The 16,471-nt window shown below is 38.3% G+C and overlaps 1 protein-coding gene across 1 annotated transcript in view; it reads right to left on the reverse strand.

Moving 5' to 3' along the window:
- LOC142472113 (proton channel OTOP1-like) overlaps positions 1–16,196 on the reverse strand; it is a 73,614-nt gene extending 57,418 nt beyond the window's left edge. The window contains exons 1-3 of the mRNA XM_075578903.1: positions 16,131–16,196; positions 15,409–15,817; positions 12,373–12,509 (exon numbers count right to left, since the gene is read on the reverse strand). Coding sequence (XP_075435018.1) covers positions 12,373–12,509; positions 15,409–15,793 — 522 coding nt within the window. The 5' untranslated portion in view covers positions 15,794–15,817; positions 16,131–16,196. The remainder of the gene's footprint in view (positions 1–12,372; positions 12,510–15,408; positions 15,818–16,130) is intronic.
- Between the last annotated feature and the right edge of the window lie 275 nt (positions 16,197–16,471).

Raw genomic sequence — 16,471 nt, forward strand, 5'->3', positions numbered from 1 at the left:
TGTAGCAAGAATTCACCGATTACAATCAAGTAACCTTTGACATGTACACTCATCACTACTTGATATATCACATTACATATTTAATCAAATGAACATATACTTACTTATAACACAGAATATTGTGTTATAACACAGAATATCCCAACATCATAACGTGATTGTTTGAAAGAACCATCTATATGCTGAAAAAAAGCTATTGCTACAAGCATATAATAATAATAATAATAATAATAATAATAATTAATAGCTTTTAGGTACTTGTAAAATATACTTTCTTATCACAAGTACTTCCTTTTAGTCCCATTGAAGTGCACATGAATTTTATTACTTAAGTGTAAAAAATGAAGAAAGCCTCTTCAACATAACAGTCTATGGGACAACAACATTGTGTTACATTTTGTTCATTTCTGCAAGGTCCGTCAGTATTCCCGAAAAATTAGCCCTATAGCACTGAGTGAAAAAACTTAGCCATACAGTGCGATTTTTCTATTAGGTTTTTATAGTCAGATATCTTTGCTCTGGTCACTGACCCTAACTTCTGGATTAAAAATATTAACTTTTTTGTGTGTGTATTGATGAATTCAACCTACATCTGCGCTGTTCCAAAGGCAGATATATGAAAGAGTTCCCCAAGAGCTCCTCCCCTCTGCACAGAACCAGTGTGCTACGGGTTAACATCTGGGATTGCTTGTTGCTATGTATTTCACCAGCCCCAACCCCTATATTATTTATGACTTTCAACAAGCAAATTTCATAGCACAGCTGAATTCATTCAGAACACCTTCAACCTACAGTACATCTGCATCACCCCAGAGGAGGACAGCCGAAGGGCAGCCAAAGGGTGTCAGCTGTTTGCTGCCGTTCGGTTACTTGCTTGGGTAAAGTCTTCTAACACAACACATTGCAGGGATATCCTATCTCTCCTAAAGCAATTTTAAACATATCCGTAACTGTTACATATGCACGTAATCATATATTATCTCTAACTGTTCATGAATATATTACCACTGTTCATCTAATGCAATCATGTATTATCATAACTCTGTGCCCAGGACATACTTGAAAATGAGAGATAACTCTCAATGTAATACTACCTGTAATATATTTTTTATAAGTAAATAAATTAAATAATAATAAATAGCACTTTTTAAAATATATTTATATTTCTTTCAAACAAAAATGGAGTTCACCAAACAAAAAAAAACAAAGTGAAAAAAATTAATTTCCACTCAAAGAAAGATGTTCTTTTGGAAGCACACCATTTTTCAGTTTTTGTTTGGTGTAACATTAAGATCTCAGTGCTGCACCCTTCCAACAATCACTGATATATAATCATTACATCAACATAGGGTCCTACTAGAAGGGCATATAGTAGATGAGGTTGAAAAAAAGACATGCGTCCATCAAGTTCAACCAATGTTAAATTTAGACGACAGGTACTGTATCCTATGTTTGTTCTATGTTGATCCAGAATAAGACAAAAAAAAAAAACAGTGAAATATCATCCAATGATAACTCTTAAAAGGAACAATAAATTCCTTCCTGACTCCAAGAATTGGCAATCGGATTAATCCCTGGATCATCATCCTTCCCATGTATACTTATTTGCTATATCCCTGTATACCTTTCCTTTCTAAAAAGATGTCCAACCTTTTTTGAACAGATCTATTGTATCTGCCATCACATTCTCCATGGGTAATGAATTCCAATTTTAATGGCTCTTACTGTAAAGAACCCTTTCCTTTGTTGCTGGTGAAATCTCCTTTCTTCAAACCTTGAGGGATGACCCTGTGTCCTTTGTACTGCCCTTGGGAGGAATAGTTCTTTTGAAAGCTCCTTGTACTGTCCCCGAATATATTTGTATATAGCTGTCATATCCCCTCTTAGACGCCTATTTTCTAATGCAAATACATCTAATTTAGCTAGCCTCTCCTCATAAGTTAGATTGTCCATCCCCTTTATTAATTTGGTGGCTCTTCTCTGCACTCTCTACTGTACTTCCATAATGTCTTTTCTAAGGAGTGGTGCCCAAAATTGTACTCCATATTCAAGGTGTGGTCTTACTAATGCTTTATAAAGGGGCATAATAATGTTTACTTCCCTTCCATCCATTGCCCGTTTAATGCAAGATAAGATCTTATTTGCCTTTGCAGCTACTGCATGACTTTAGGCACTATTGCAAAGCCTGCTGTCTACAACCACTCCTAAATCCTTCTCCATCAAGGATTCCCCTAATTTATCCCCATTTAATTTGTAAATTGCGAGTTTATTCCTGTTTCCCAAATGTATAACCTTACATTTATCTGTATTAAACCTCATCTGCAATTTACCTGCCCAAGTTTCCAGTCTATACAAGTCCTTCTGGAGAGAAATTACATCCTGCTCTGATTTTACTACCTTACACAATTTAGTGTCATCAGCAAAGGTTGCGACTTTGCTCTCTATGCCAACAAGTTAAAAAGCAGGGGTCCCAGTACTGATCCCTGAGGTACTCCATTTACGACATTAGCCCAACTAGAAAAAACTTCAATTTATGACACCTCTCTGTTGTCTATCCTTCAACCAGTTTTCAATCAAGATGCAATTATTTTTACTGAGTCTAATTTGCTTTATTTTGTACACTAACCTTGTGTGGAACCGTATGTAAAGTCTTTGAAAAAACTAAGTAGACCACATCAACTGCATTACCCTGGTCTAAATTCCACTTTCCTCCTCAAAGAAACTAATAAGGTTAGTTTTGCATGACCTATCCTTCATAAATCAATGCTGACAATTACTAATAATATTGTTTTCTGTTGGGTATTCCTGAATATTATCCCATATTAAATCTTCCAGTAGTTTCCCCACTATTGATGTCAGGCTTACAGGTCTGTAATACCCCAGTTGTGATCTATCTCCCTTTTATAAACATAGGCACCACATCTGCTTTACGCCAATCTTGTGGTACTGAGCCTGTGGAAGTGGAGTCTTTGAATATTACATGTAATGGTTTGGCTATTACTTAAATTAATTCCTTGAGAACTGTTGGATGTATGCCATTGGGGCCAGGTGCCTTATTTACTTTAAGTTTATCAAGCCGCCTATGAACTTCTTTCTCAGTTTTGTGATGATCATTTTGTAGATTTGAAAATGCTGTGTGCATTACTTAGAGGGTATAACTATTCTGATGGCATTTCTATTCTTTTACTCCCTTCTGTAGTTTATTTTCAATCTGTGTATGCTGGAATTATAGAACTGAATGGCCATTGTTTCATTAAAAAAAAAATCTATATATGGCTAAAACAAAGCACTTAAGCCTCAGAATAACAGATTGTTAGGCCTTGTCCAGGGAGGCGCTGAGCGTGTGGGCGCGCTCACGCTCGCCACGATGCCACACATTGCGACAATGTGTGTGGCCAGCGTGAGCGGGAGGGTGCGCCTGCTCGGTGCTTAGCTGCTTGCCGAGCAAGCAAATTTAAATTTGCTGCTCGCAAGAGCGTCACGTGAGCGGTTCGCCCAATGAGGGCGAACCAGCTCTGTGACGTCGTGGCCCAACCCCCAGATGTACGCGCACAAATCCGGGCACGAATTGCCCGGCCGAGCAGGGCGCAGTGCATGAGCACAGCGCGTCCATTCCCTACCTGACCGAGGCCTGTGCTCTCACGAGCAGGGCCCTCATTACCTCTTGGTATCTGTTTGTGCATGTTTGTCCTCACTTGTAGAGGTGGCCGAATCTGACCAAATCCGTTTCCCATATTTTCTCGCATATTCCCCCAAAATGTGTTTTGCATTGTAAAATTCACGTACAGATTTGTTCGGTTTTCATCTGCGCGGATTCATCGAAATCCGCCATTGGATACAATCCGTTGACTGATTTGTAGAATCCAATCCACGGATTCAGAAATCCGTGAGCGGAATCTTAAGAATCCACCAATCCGTCCATGGGTTGCGAAATCCGCTGAATGTACTGTATTGGTAATAATAATTTAAAAAATCCACAAAAAGCAAATCACCCTTTATGAGAGTGAAATCCGCTGACCAAAGGAACCAGCTGATTCACTGCGGATCCAAATTTGCCCAAAAAGTGCGCCTATCTCTACTCACTTGTATCTAACTGTTTATGTACTATACCTAATTCCGTACCTCATTGTACCGCACTGAGGACTATGTTGGCACTTTGCAAATAAACGATAATAATAGTCTTCTAGGTCAGGGGTGTTATACTCCAGTACTCAAGACCCCCCACAGTTCAGGTTTTCAGGATATCCCTCTTAAGCACGGGTGGCTCAATTTTTCCCAGCTTCAGCACAGGTGGCTCAATCAGAGCCACCTGTGCTGAAGCTGGGATATCCTGAAAACCTGACCTTTTGGGGTCTTGAGGACTGGAGTTGAGCACCCCTGTCTTAGGCCATTGAGCCCAATTGTGCATATATCAGTGCATATATACAGTGTTCGACAAACCTATACATTTGCACGCCCCGGGCGAGTGGATTTAACATCGTGGCGAGCTCCTATTGGCCCAAGCAGCACACGTGTGGTACTAGGTGGCGAGTAGATTTTTTTGTTCGGCGAGTAGATTTTTTGGTGATTTGTCGACCACTGCATATATATATATTTTTGCCTCATGGGCAGTGGTTGTGGAAGTTAAATTCCTGTACTGTCACGCTGCTCCTGACTCCTCTGTGTTTCACCTGAACAACCTTGTGGTGACGACACAAGGTAAGCATAATAACAGATCCACTTTAATTACCTCACTTATGGGTTTAAGTTATGTGAAGACTTAGACATGCTGATAGTTTGCATGGTGACTGTACCAATATCCACATGAACCCAGAAAATACACACATTTTTAACTTATCTGAATTCTGTTCTTTTACAGCCCGCTTAAAAAAAAATCATAGAATGTCCATTTATTTACAGAAAACCTACCTTAACTTGCATCAGAAAGAAGTGGTAAACAATTAACAAATGAACATAGTAATGAAATGAAAGAATTACTGTACTGTAGAAAAAATAAGCTACTTTGTTAAAAAAGCTTTGAAAAAAATGTATATTCATATTAAAATGGAGTTTGTGTGACCACTTTTAATAGAGTCTGTTATCCACATCACAGCTGCCATAATTCCTGATAAATGTATAAATTATAGCAATACCAGCAACAATTACATGCGTAAACCAGTTTGCCCCCTAATCTTTAAAACCACCATTAATACAAATACCAGCAGGCAAATGCTGTGCTTCTGTACCTGAGAGGTTCGGGGGTGCGGGGAGGGTGCATATATAAATACATTTTTATTATACACAAGAATGTATGCAAAAGAGTCTAGCCTCACTCCAAAACTATGCATAAAGAAAAAGGACAAATAGCACTGTTATAAATCAGTAACATAAAATGTTTAAAAATACATGTTACATAAATATAATGATAAAAATAACTGACAGGTATAGGAAATGTAAAAAAATAAAGCTTCTGTGTATGACCTATTTCAATTCCCTAGTGTAATATTCACAATTTTTGCAAATACCATATATGTGAATGATCCACATATCTTTACTCGTCTATTATATGGGGACGGGGGTGGAGGGGGTTCTATACAGTTTTTTTGCTTCAAACCTGGAATGTGACCACTGAGAATAATTCAGGGAATATAACGTGATCAGCTTTCTTTATTCTCTGCCTTCCCACTTGCCTGTTGAGGGCTGGACAAAGTTAGAATGGGTTTGTTTGATATTGTAACCAATGTAGAGTAGAGTAAGCTCCCTGTATACAAACGAGCTTCTGTATTCGCAGTCCAGGGGGAGCATAGAGGGAAACAAGACAAAACAATCTAAGTGCAGACAATAATATATAGTATATTTCACTAAAGATTTTATCAATCTAGGAAACCAAAATAGTCCAGAAGTCAAAAGTCTGAAGCTCACTTTTTATTTTTGCTAATGGTCTGATTTGTATGACTTTGTTACATTGTGCATACTTGCATAGCTTTTTGTTCTTGCTGGGGAATCAACCTTCGAGTTGTCTAAAAAGACATTCCGGTCAGATCATTTGGGGATTTATTTCTAATGTCCTAACCAGGTCCTTCAAAGGAGTGAGTGATTAGATTTGACCATGTTCCTTTCTTAACATTGTCAATTACAGATTGGTAAGACGCCTCTGCGGTCAGCTCTCTGCTTCCCGGTGACTCTCTGGGGCGTCCTGTCACTTCCGGTTCGTCGCGTCACTTCCGATTTCGGCTTCTGACGAAGCCACGCATCTGATTGGCGAAACGCGTTGAGTGAGAGCCGCCCAGAGGAGGAGAGACGAGGTGCTAGTGACTGTCAATCCAGAAGCCGAAACCGGAAGTGACGCGACGAACCGGAAGTGACGGGACGCCCCAGAGAGTCACTGGGAAGCAGAGAGCTGACCGCAGAGGTGTCTTACCATCTAATCGATTGCTAAACGGAGGCGGGGGGTGAGCCAGGCACATATCGACTCTCCTATATCACAATTGGTGATTCATGCATTTTTTAACGTTTTTTATTGTAAGTGTGCATTTTTAGTACCATTATAAAATTACGTTTTACTATTGGTCTGCACTATGGATATATTTCTTTTTTACATGCATCCTCATCTCGCTGTGATTGGAGAATAACATCACTCCAAAGCCTGAAGTTTTTCCTGCTATCCAAGCTGTCTCTTGTTGCCCGTTTTTTACTAAAATCCTGTGAGTAGGCTGCACATAGGAGCCAAGAATTCTACACAGTTTATTTACTATATTTTATTGTCTGCACTTAGATTGTTTTGTCTTGTTTCCCTTTATGCTCCCCCTGGACTGCGAATACATTTCCACGATTTGGGGACCAAAGGAAACAGGCCCTACCAGATGGGTCTGAGCAGGGGGTTATAATTCATATATATATTTTCACGTATTTGCACTATTATTATTCACTGTTCACTATTGAGTTATTTATTATCACTATATTTTAAGTGGTCACTAATAGTGTTAGCGCCTGTTTTTTCACCGTCACACATCACATACAAACGAGCTTCTTGTACATAACTGTATAGGGTCCCAATTTCTTATGCTTGATTATCGGTTACCCAATATTACTTCATACTTTATATTGTACCAAGCAGCAGTGCAGATGCCAATAAAGATATATTTGTGTGCGGCCCACGGGCAAAGAGAAACAATTTGATTTTATAGGATTTATTCAGCTACCGTACAAACTTTTGGGTCTGAGTAGTTAAGCTCGGACCTGGAAGAAAAAGAGAAATGTGGATGTTTCAAGCAACAAAACAGGCCGATAATACAAGGGGGCTCGCTTATGTAGGCTTGTTGGAGGGACATGAGGCTTCCTTCACAATCCAGGTTTTAGCCTTGTAAGTAAATAGCCCATCTATTTAAGTCCAAAGACTACTAAAGTAACAAACTAAAAACATTTGAAAAGAAACCACTAAAAGTGAGCAACACATGGACCGGCATATTTCACTAAAGATTTTATCAATCTAGGAACCCAAAATAGTCCAGAAGTTCGAGTTGTCTAAAAAGACATTCCAGTCAGATAATTTGGGGATTTATTTCTAATGTCCTAACCAGGTCCTTCAAAGGAGTGAGTGATTAAATTTGACCATGTTCCTTTCTTAACATTGTCAATTACAGATTGTTTTATATGGCAAGCTAAGCTTTGTTGTCTACTGGCAGAAGAAAACCTTTCAAACAGATCTTTTTTTTTTTACCCCCAAATGACCAGCTATGTCCCAAAGGCATATGCTTACTCTGTTTTAATATACAGGTATATAACGTTTGGGCAATGTACAAATTAAGATGTTAAACTAATTTTTTCTCACCAGACTTCTGAAATGTTTTTTCTAAAGTCCCCAATGACCTCAGTGCACCAGGAAATATTTTGTTTTCTGTGGTGACTCACCTTAAACATGTATGCAATTAATTATGTCTGTTGATTACCTCTGATTACCTCTATTTTAAGATGAACAACTCTTTGCATTGAACCCCAGGACAGTGCTAATAAAAATAAGTTTTCAGCCACTGGAAATGTAATTTGTTTTTGATTGGTCGCCTTGTTTTAATGCATTGTTTTATGATGCTTTTGAGCATTTTAAGTACATATTATTATAAGCTTAACATTGTTCAGGTAGCATGTAATAATTCAACAATAGACAAAGAAGCCCAAATGCACGTCTGATATGTCAAATTATTTTTTGTTTTTTTTCTGTGTTTTTTCCTCTCCTAAGTATGGGTCATTAATTCCTTAGCCAAAAAATGTCAAGACTGTAACCACATCAAGGTATAACTCTATCAGCAGGTAGCTACACAAAACGTTGGGGAATTGGGGAAGGGGAAGGAGAGAAATCCTTTGGATGGGGGCACTCCTAAAAATTCCCAAATTACAACTGGTTAGCTAACAATATGTGTCCCAGCTATGGTGTCACTTTGTGCAGATAACCAGTATTCCTAAGGACTAACAATGATAAGACTGGTTAATGATGGGCACAGTTTTGGAGGACACCGATATCTGGATTATAGGATATTAGTGAGATCGCATATAGACAAAATAAAATTATTTTAATACATCATATAATTATTACACTCAAACTTTAAAAACTATTAAAATGCGAGGGTGATGATTGGATGTAATACGGCTAATACAAACACTAATAACAGTGAATGTAAATGAAATCCTCGATCCAAACTTAACTGGCTAAATGCCGATTGTGGTAATGTCTAAATCTCCACTCACTAGCAGAAAAGAGAGACCTTGATATACTTCTTGCTTTTACCTATAGATGCGAAATGCTGATAGGTGCTGATAATTGATGAACCTATCTATGGCTAGGTAATACAGAAAGTATATCACAAAACTATTCCTGAGTAACAGACATCTATATGTCTCTTCAAATAGAGTACCAGTGGTGCGCAAACTGGGAAAGCACCCCCCGGGGGGGTGCAAGATTATTCAGGGGGGGTGCAGGCGGTTGCAGGGGCCCTGCGCTCTTCCCTCAAGGAATTTAGATTAATGCCGGGGATCGCGTGAGGCCTCTGCAACTTCACTTACCTTCTCTTCGGCGACGCAGCGTCAAATTATGCCGCATGGTCATGTGACATCACATTGGCATAGAAACGTGACATCACGTGACCCCACGGCGTTATTTGACGCCGGGAGCCAAAGAGAAGGTAAGAGAGGGGCGCGAGCAGGGAGGGAAGCAGGAGGGGGGCACGAGTAGAAAAGATTGCGCACCGCTGGAGTAGACGATAGTTGCAAAAGAGTATCCTTTAGAATGATAATGCATTCCTATACTCTAAACTCAGATCAATAAAGTGGCAGATCTGGCAAAGGTGTGAAACAGCCAGTCTGTGCCTATTGCAAATCTAAGCATAAGGCTAAGGCCCCGCTCCCTCTGTCAGCGCTCCCGCGCTGCAGACAGGCGGGGCGCTGACATACACAGACCGCGATATGCGGTCTGTAGGGAGCGGGAGCCGGAGCGGGAGGTGGGCGGGAGTGGGAGGCATGAGCGGGAGGGGGGGCGTGGCTTGACCGGAGGGACCCGCTACTCTTCCCCCCCCTCCTCCACGGGCTCATGCTGGAGCTGACAAGCAACACACACACACACTCATACACACGCAGGCACTCATACACACACGCAGGCACTCTCTCTCACACACACAGACAGAGGCAGGCACTCACACACTCCGGCACACACATACACAAACACAGATAGGCACTCAGGCACACACAAAGCACAGACAGGCACTTAGACACACATAGACAAACACAAACACTGACTGCTTTCCCTCCCCGCTCCCCGAAGCCTCTCCTCCTCCCGAAGCCTCCCCTCCTCATTGGCTCACAGCCACACCACGTGACGCGTCGACGCTAGGGATTACAATTCTCTTGTATCCCCTAGCGGCTGACGCGTCACAGCCTGTAGCGAGCTGTGCAGCCAGGGGGGACCGGTAATGGCTCGGTGGGGATTCCCCTGCTGGTGGGGAACGCCCGACCCGCCGCCCGTGCTGCCGAGCGCAGCTGGTCCCAGCCCTAAGGCATAAGCTTAATGGTATCAGACAGAGATCGCTTGTCTCTATTGATATACTGTGTCCACTATAAACAATATAAAACATGCCGGCCTCTTATTTGTATTTTATGCTTTCTTTCTTTATTTGTTCTATCAGGAGGTCCCACAATTCCATGTTTATATTGTGTCTTTTGTATTTCTTCCACTGCATAGAGAAAAGAGGGAGCAAAACAATAATATAGCCAACAGCATGGGATCTGTGACATGTATATAGGGGATTATAATTAAGAAGCACTGTACGTGCTATGTATGAACTACAGTGTAGTTAAAACTGGTTTAAAAACAAGCAGTGACCCAATAAATATAGTGTATAAAAAATCTAAAAAATAAAGTGCCCATATATATATATACTGTATATATGCATATATATATATATATATATATATATATATATATATATATATATATATATATATATATATACATATATATCCTTCCCATGCTTGTTACAGCAAAGATCATCTCCACATCTCTACTGGGTAATGGTGCTAATGTAATAATTACAATGTTATATTCGTAAAATAATTGTGTAAGCTGCACTTTTGCACATCTTAGCTTTCCTCCGATCCAGAGCCTAAAATTGACCTTTAACTCAAGTTGAGAAAGAGAAAGCAGGGAAATAACGCCAGAAAATAATGCTATGTTAGTGTAATCATACCTCAGTGTGGTGTTCCACCATCCAAACCCTCTAAAAGCCCTGTCTCAGGGTCTGTATGTAAGTAACATCAAGTTAAGTATGGTCTAACTGAGGGGCGCTCAACACCCCCCCCCCCCCCCTCACTCCCCAGCAGATCAGGTTTTCAGGATATCCTGCTTCAGCAAGGTGGCTCAATCAGAGGACACCTGTGCTGAAGCAGGGATACACTGACAACCTGACCTGTGGGGGGTGAAAGGGGGGGGTTGAGGACTGGAATTGAGTACCTCTCACCTAACTAATGTAACATCACCATGTCAACCTTGAGGCCTTTTGAGGAAATGTGATTTTCAGTAAAAGACCTGACTAAACGTTATGGCATTGGTTTTGGCATTGTCCTTTACAGATACTTTGTTAACATCACAATAACACTAAGTTTGATTAACTTCATGTTAAGTGACTTAACAGAGCATTGTAAATCTCGGCCTGTGTGAGGTATTTTAGCAGAGCTTCTTAGCATTAATATAGCAAAGCATTCTGCACCTATTTACGCAAATGTTTATTAGTTTGCCTAAATAGAAAAGTTGATTTATGTTCTACAAAAAATATTATTATGATTGTGTGACTTGTTTGTTTTCAGTTACAGTATGCAGAGAGGGCTCAGAATATGGCAGGACAGGGTGCAAGATTCGCCTTATTCTGTACTACTGATTGCTGGTAGTGCAGTTTTTAGTTGTGCAGTCCCTGGTCTCAGAGCATGAGCTATTGCTACTCATATTTGCAGCATTTGTCAGTATCCTAGAGAGTCTATAGAATGGTGCACGTTTACAGTTGTTTTCATTTTATACTTGAATCTATCTTTGAAAATACTGAAAAGGAATATAATGATAATTATTGTATTTGTGCCGTATACAGTATTAGTGTATCTGCTTCAGTAGTCTGCTTGAGTGATAATGTATTTCATTTTGATGCTTGATGCTGTTGCTATTTTGTTTGGGGAAAATAAAAATTATTATTATTATTATTGATTTATATTTAAAACTTTTGACGGGTTTTGATCTAGTTCATGGTTAATTTTATTAAAGAACTGCATAAAATGTGGAGAAAGAAATGCTGTGTGTCAAAACACATTTTGCCTTGACCGATAAATCAAAATAGGGAAATCTTACTTATTAGCATGAGGCTAAATAAAATAAAAATTCTATTGTTTCAATTGGAATGTTTTCTTGGATATAGTTTTTGGGCAGTAATATTGCAGAAGTGGGACGGACCCCTCTAGTCTACACAGAAAGATTGCTCTTGACATAGGCCCATCTAGGGGCCAAAGCGTCAAGGATTTAGAAATACATGTTCACCTTTTGCACAAGTCTACTGGTTTGTGTCTATTTTGGGAGATATTTCTTCTAGTATTATCACTCAGGATTAATTTACAACATATCCTCTATTTTTAAGACATAAAAAGCAATTACATTGCATTAAATACTCAGATAATAGGCAGACTGCTATAAAACGCAAATATTCCTATGGCTGTTTTTAATGTCTTTCGAACATTTCAGCACCATGTTTTCCTGTTGCACAGTGCTTCACATTAGACCAAAACAATTGCAGTAGCTTTAAAAATCAGAACTTTTAGCGTAATAAAATCAAAGATCAATAAATGCTTTACTAGCAGAGCACAACATACCTGGAGAACTGTATGTACAACATGTGTGACTGGATAAATTCCTTCAGTTACTTCTATGCATTGTGAATACCCAACGAAGTAACCCAGCCTCAAGGAATCCATTACTAAAGTTGTCACAGCAAACAGAGCTACACCACCTGCACACAAAGGGAGATTGTACAGATCCATGTATGAGAGGTGACAGAGAACAATATACTGCTTTTTATATCTAATCATGAGAATTTTCAGGTATTTATTAAGCATAAATAACAATGGCATAAAATCTGACATGAGGTTGTGATTACAATTCAGTCTCATAATAACAAGCCACATGTCACATACTGTAGTAGACTAGCAAATCATTTTGAATAATATCCCTCTTGAAATAAAATGTTCTGGATTGTATTCTCCTATGCCTTTGAGATTTCATATTTGACTGTGATATCGATTGAACATTTCCACAGATACGATACCATTACCCTTATTAATGATAACATTATGCTGTGATATTAACCTCTGCATACCAACTGGGGACGGAGATCTATTACTCTGACATGTGTTCTCTAGGTTTACAACCTCCTAGTTCTTAAAGTCTGTTAAGGACAATGCGGTTATTCATTAAGCTGGGATAGTGCTAATTGGGGCACTACTGCACGCACAAAGGCTCACACTGAAGTCAATCAAATTTCCCATTGGGTAGTGCCCCGATTAGCTCTATGCCAATGTCGGGGAATTTGCTTATTCCCACCTTTAACTACACTGACACAGCAAACAAACCATTTATGTGCAAATACTGTATATACCTTTTGTGGGCCAAATTTATGATGACTGTCCTCTTCAAGTTCTTTTCTCTCATTAAGAAACTAATAAAAGGATTGCATAGGAAACTTATTGTTACAGAGTCACAAGTGTTACTAAACTATTAGATGGATGCCCCAGTGTCAATCAGTCATGCTACTTTGTGATGAACTTGGTGCGTTTTGCTTTACTTGTATCAGCAAATATCATGTTGAGTGGTGGAATACAGAGGTAAGTTATCTTTAGTAGGATCATTGCAGTACTGTGCAGGAATGAAGGGTAGAGCCATCATTTTACACAAGAGGGAGATAAACCACCCTAAAAAAGTTTAATGTGTAATTGTGATCAAGGGGAGGTTTATTCTCCAAACAGATATATTTTATAATATTTATCAAAATATGTCATGTTCTTTCAAGACTTCAGCTGTCTCACATTTTTATTTGGTCTGTAACTGTTACATACGCCTGTAACACTAATTGTCTCTCACTCTACACGAAATGTCTGAAAATATACACATAACCTCTGTTCATACGGTATGATTTAACCATGTACACTATTGTCAACACAAGTCTGTGCCCAGGACATACCTAAAAACGAGAGGCAACACTCAATGTATTATTTCCTGGTAAAACATTTTAGGAATACATTAAAAATATATATCAATAAAAACATATATAAAATATAGAATTACATGTTATAGAATATTTATGCTTTACCGTATATATGTATACGATGTATTATTAAAAAAGGTAAGTGTACCTTTGTAAATACAAAGGCAGTGGTGATATGTACTCACTCACTAGTAAAGTCTCACGACATATTATTGACCACTGGTTACATAGATCAATTCCTTCCCTTTGCACTCACTATACATTCAACTATGAGGAACTGATGTATTGGTCCATTAAAAGATGTCACAACTTGCGTCAAATGTAATGCTTCCTAAAGCAATTATTTACATTCTTTGTTAAGCTATGCACAGATTTCTATTTTTATTTCTAGAGTTTGGATAAAATGGTTTTGATTTACAGTTCTATAAAAAAAAAAATCTGAAAGCTACATTCAAGTACAGAATTACATTTTTAAGGAATAGTAAATATAAAACAAAAGGCTGGAGGCCAAAGTATTTCTAAACACATTTCCTGGGTTGTGTGACAAAATGATGGCAACTGCACTTAATCCACAGGAGCAGCAAATCCACAACACAATGTAGAACCCGGTATTTGGAAAAAATTATATGTCTTAATACTACAGAATAAATGCCTCTATTTACTAGAGAGTATCAGATATAGTTCTCATTTGGCATCGTGAAAATAAAAACCACACATAAAGACAAACCTCAAATCCTTTCATTCTTTTGGATGTATAAAACCTGATATGTTACCGTCTATCAGGAAAAATCCTATTGCAGTTTGCCAGAATTATACATGTTTAGAAAGAAAAATATAAACACTGTCTTGATGTTAATGTCTTGTAAGTTGCTGCACCTTAAACAATGAAAATGCAAAAAAAAGTGAGTGTGAAAATTGTATTGTACAGTATTTCTTCATCTATGAATTATCACAAATGTAATTGCAGTCCAAAAAAATCCCCATTCCATGCATTTGTTTGTTATACAAAATTCCTAAGCAACATACTATTTCATCCACTCTTTCAAAATCTGTGCAGTAAGATGACTTACATTGTAAAGAGTGTGCTTTGAAAATTCCACTTTGCCCTGGGCATTGTATTGCTTTGATGCCTTTTACATGGTGAGGCATACAGTATAATGTGTGCATGCGTGTATTCCTTAAACTGTGCGCTTGAGTCTAATGCTAAACAAACTCAAGTGCTGCTTTCTTATCTAGCAGGAACGAAAATTTACCGCAGAAATTTGGAAATAATCATCATATAGTTATCACTCCTGATCAAGTACAATTGTATCAGAAAACAAGATGATATCTAAATGTTGCAAAGATTGAACTTGATGGACATGTCTTTTTTTCAACCCCATCTGCTATGTAACTATGTAACTACTGTATGTAATACGCACATTTTGTTTATGGCATTATACACAAAGCGCTATACTTACTAAATAGTAGCAGCACGTACCGTGTTGAAAATATGGGTCATACTCTGTTCATGGATAAACTATAAGCTTCCCTTGTTGACTGAGATAAACAAATCTTTGCAAACCCTTTTATTATAGCTCAGGCGTGGACTGAATAAGAATTTGTCATATTGCATGTTTAGGTAAGGTAATAGAGTATTATTACTTACACCGTAGCCACCTCGCTCCAGCATGCGCGTCCTTTTCTCTGTGAACCTGTCTCTTTTTGTCACTTATTAAAACATACCAAAGCATCCAAAATATCTGGATCAGCATTAATATGATCAAGAACGTGAGAGTGACATTTTTAGTCAATCCAGTGATGTTGAGGGAAAACGTGAGCATCAAAAAAAGTCCAACCAAGAAAATATTAATCCCGTATTGACTACTTGAGATTTCAGCATTTCTATGTGGCAGACTTAAACCGAGGAGCTCTTTTTCCTTCTGAGGCTCTGAGATCCGAGTTAAAGGGAGAGATGGGGTTCCAATAACACTTTCTTGAAGTTTAAAATTGTTGTCTTTAATGTCTTCTACAGGCATTGGGGCAATACTCATCGTGTGTACAAAATAAAAATATTCCTAGAATACATGAAAGAAATAATGCAAAATTAGCATCGTCCATTGCAGAGTTCCCTTCAATTCAAAATGAGAAATAAATAAGAAATCAGGTAAACGTTATATACATTTCTTACACTTGAGAGGGGAAAAAACAGCTCCATGATATTAGTAAAGTTTTTTCATTATTAGACTCAACCATATTTCTGTTAATTATAAATTGAACATTCTAAAAAAAAAAAAAAAAAACTACACTGTTAAATAATGCATGCTAAAATTATACTTTAAAAAATAACAAATCACAGTAAAGGTTTCACCACGAACGTCTTAACCTTACCCAAGAAAGAAATGAAATGTGCAATTCTCCAGAGCAGGTTCTGTTACGACAGAGCTAGTTCATGTGTCCTCTGAGTCTGCAATTAATGCTTTTGATCCCTTTTAAATTGGCATGCTAAGAAACGTCAGCAGAGGCTGACATCACCCAGGATAGAATTGCAATCAACTGTGTGATAAACATAAGGATTTTACTTTGTATTGGAGACTTTTTTAGCAAAGATATATATCAAAAAGGGACTCACTGCTTTATTTTATAGTAACATTTTTATAGTCATGTTATTTGTTAAAGGTGCAGGCCCACTTTGTTTTCAAACATTTGTAAACTTCTTGCCTGTGTAATTA

The sequence above is a fragment of the Ascaphus truei genome, chromosome 1 (genome assembly GCF_040206685.1).
Source record: "Ascaphus truei isolate aAscTru1 chromosome 1, aAscTru1.hap1, whole genome shotgun sequence".
Taxonomy (NCBI): Eukaryota; Metazoa; Chordata; class Amphibia; order Anura; family Ascaphidae; genus Ascaphus; species Ascaphus truei.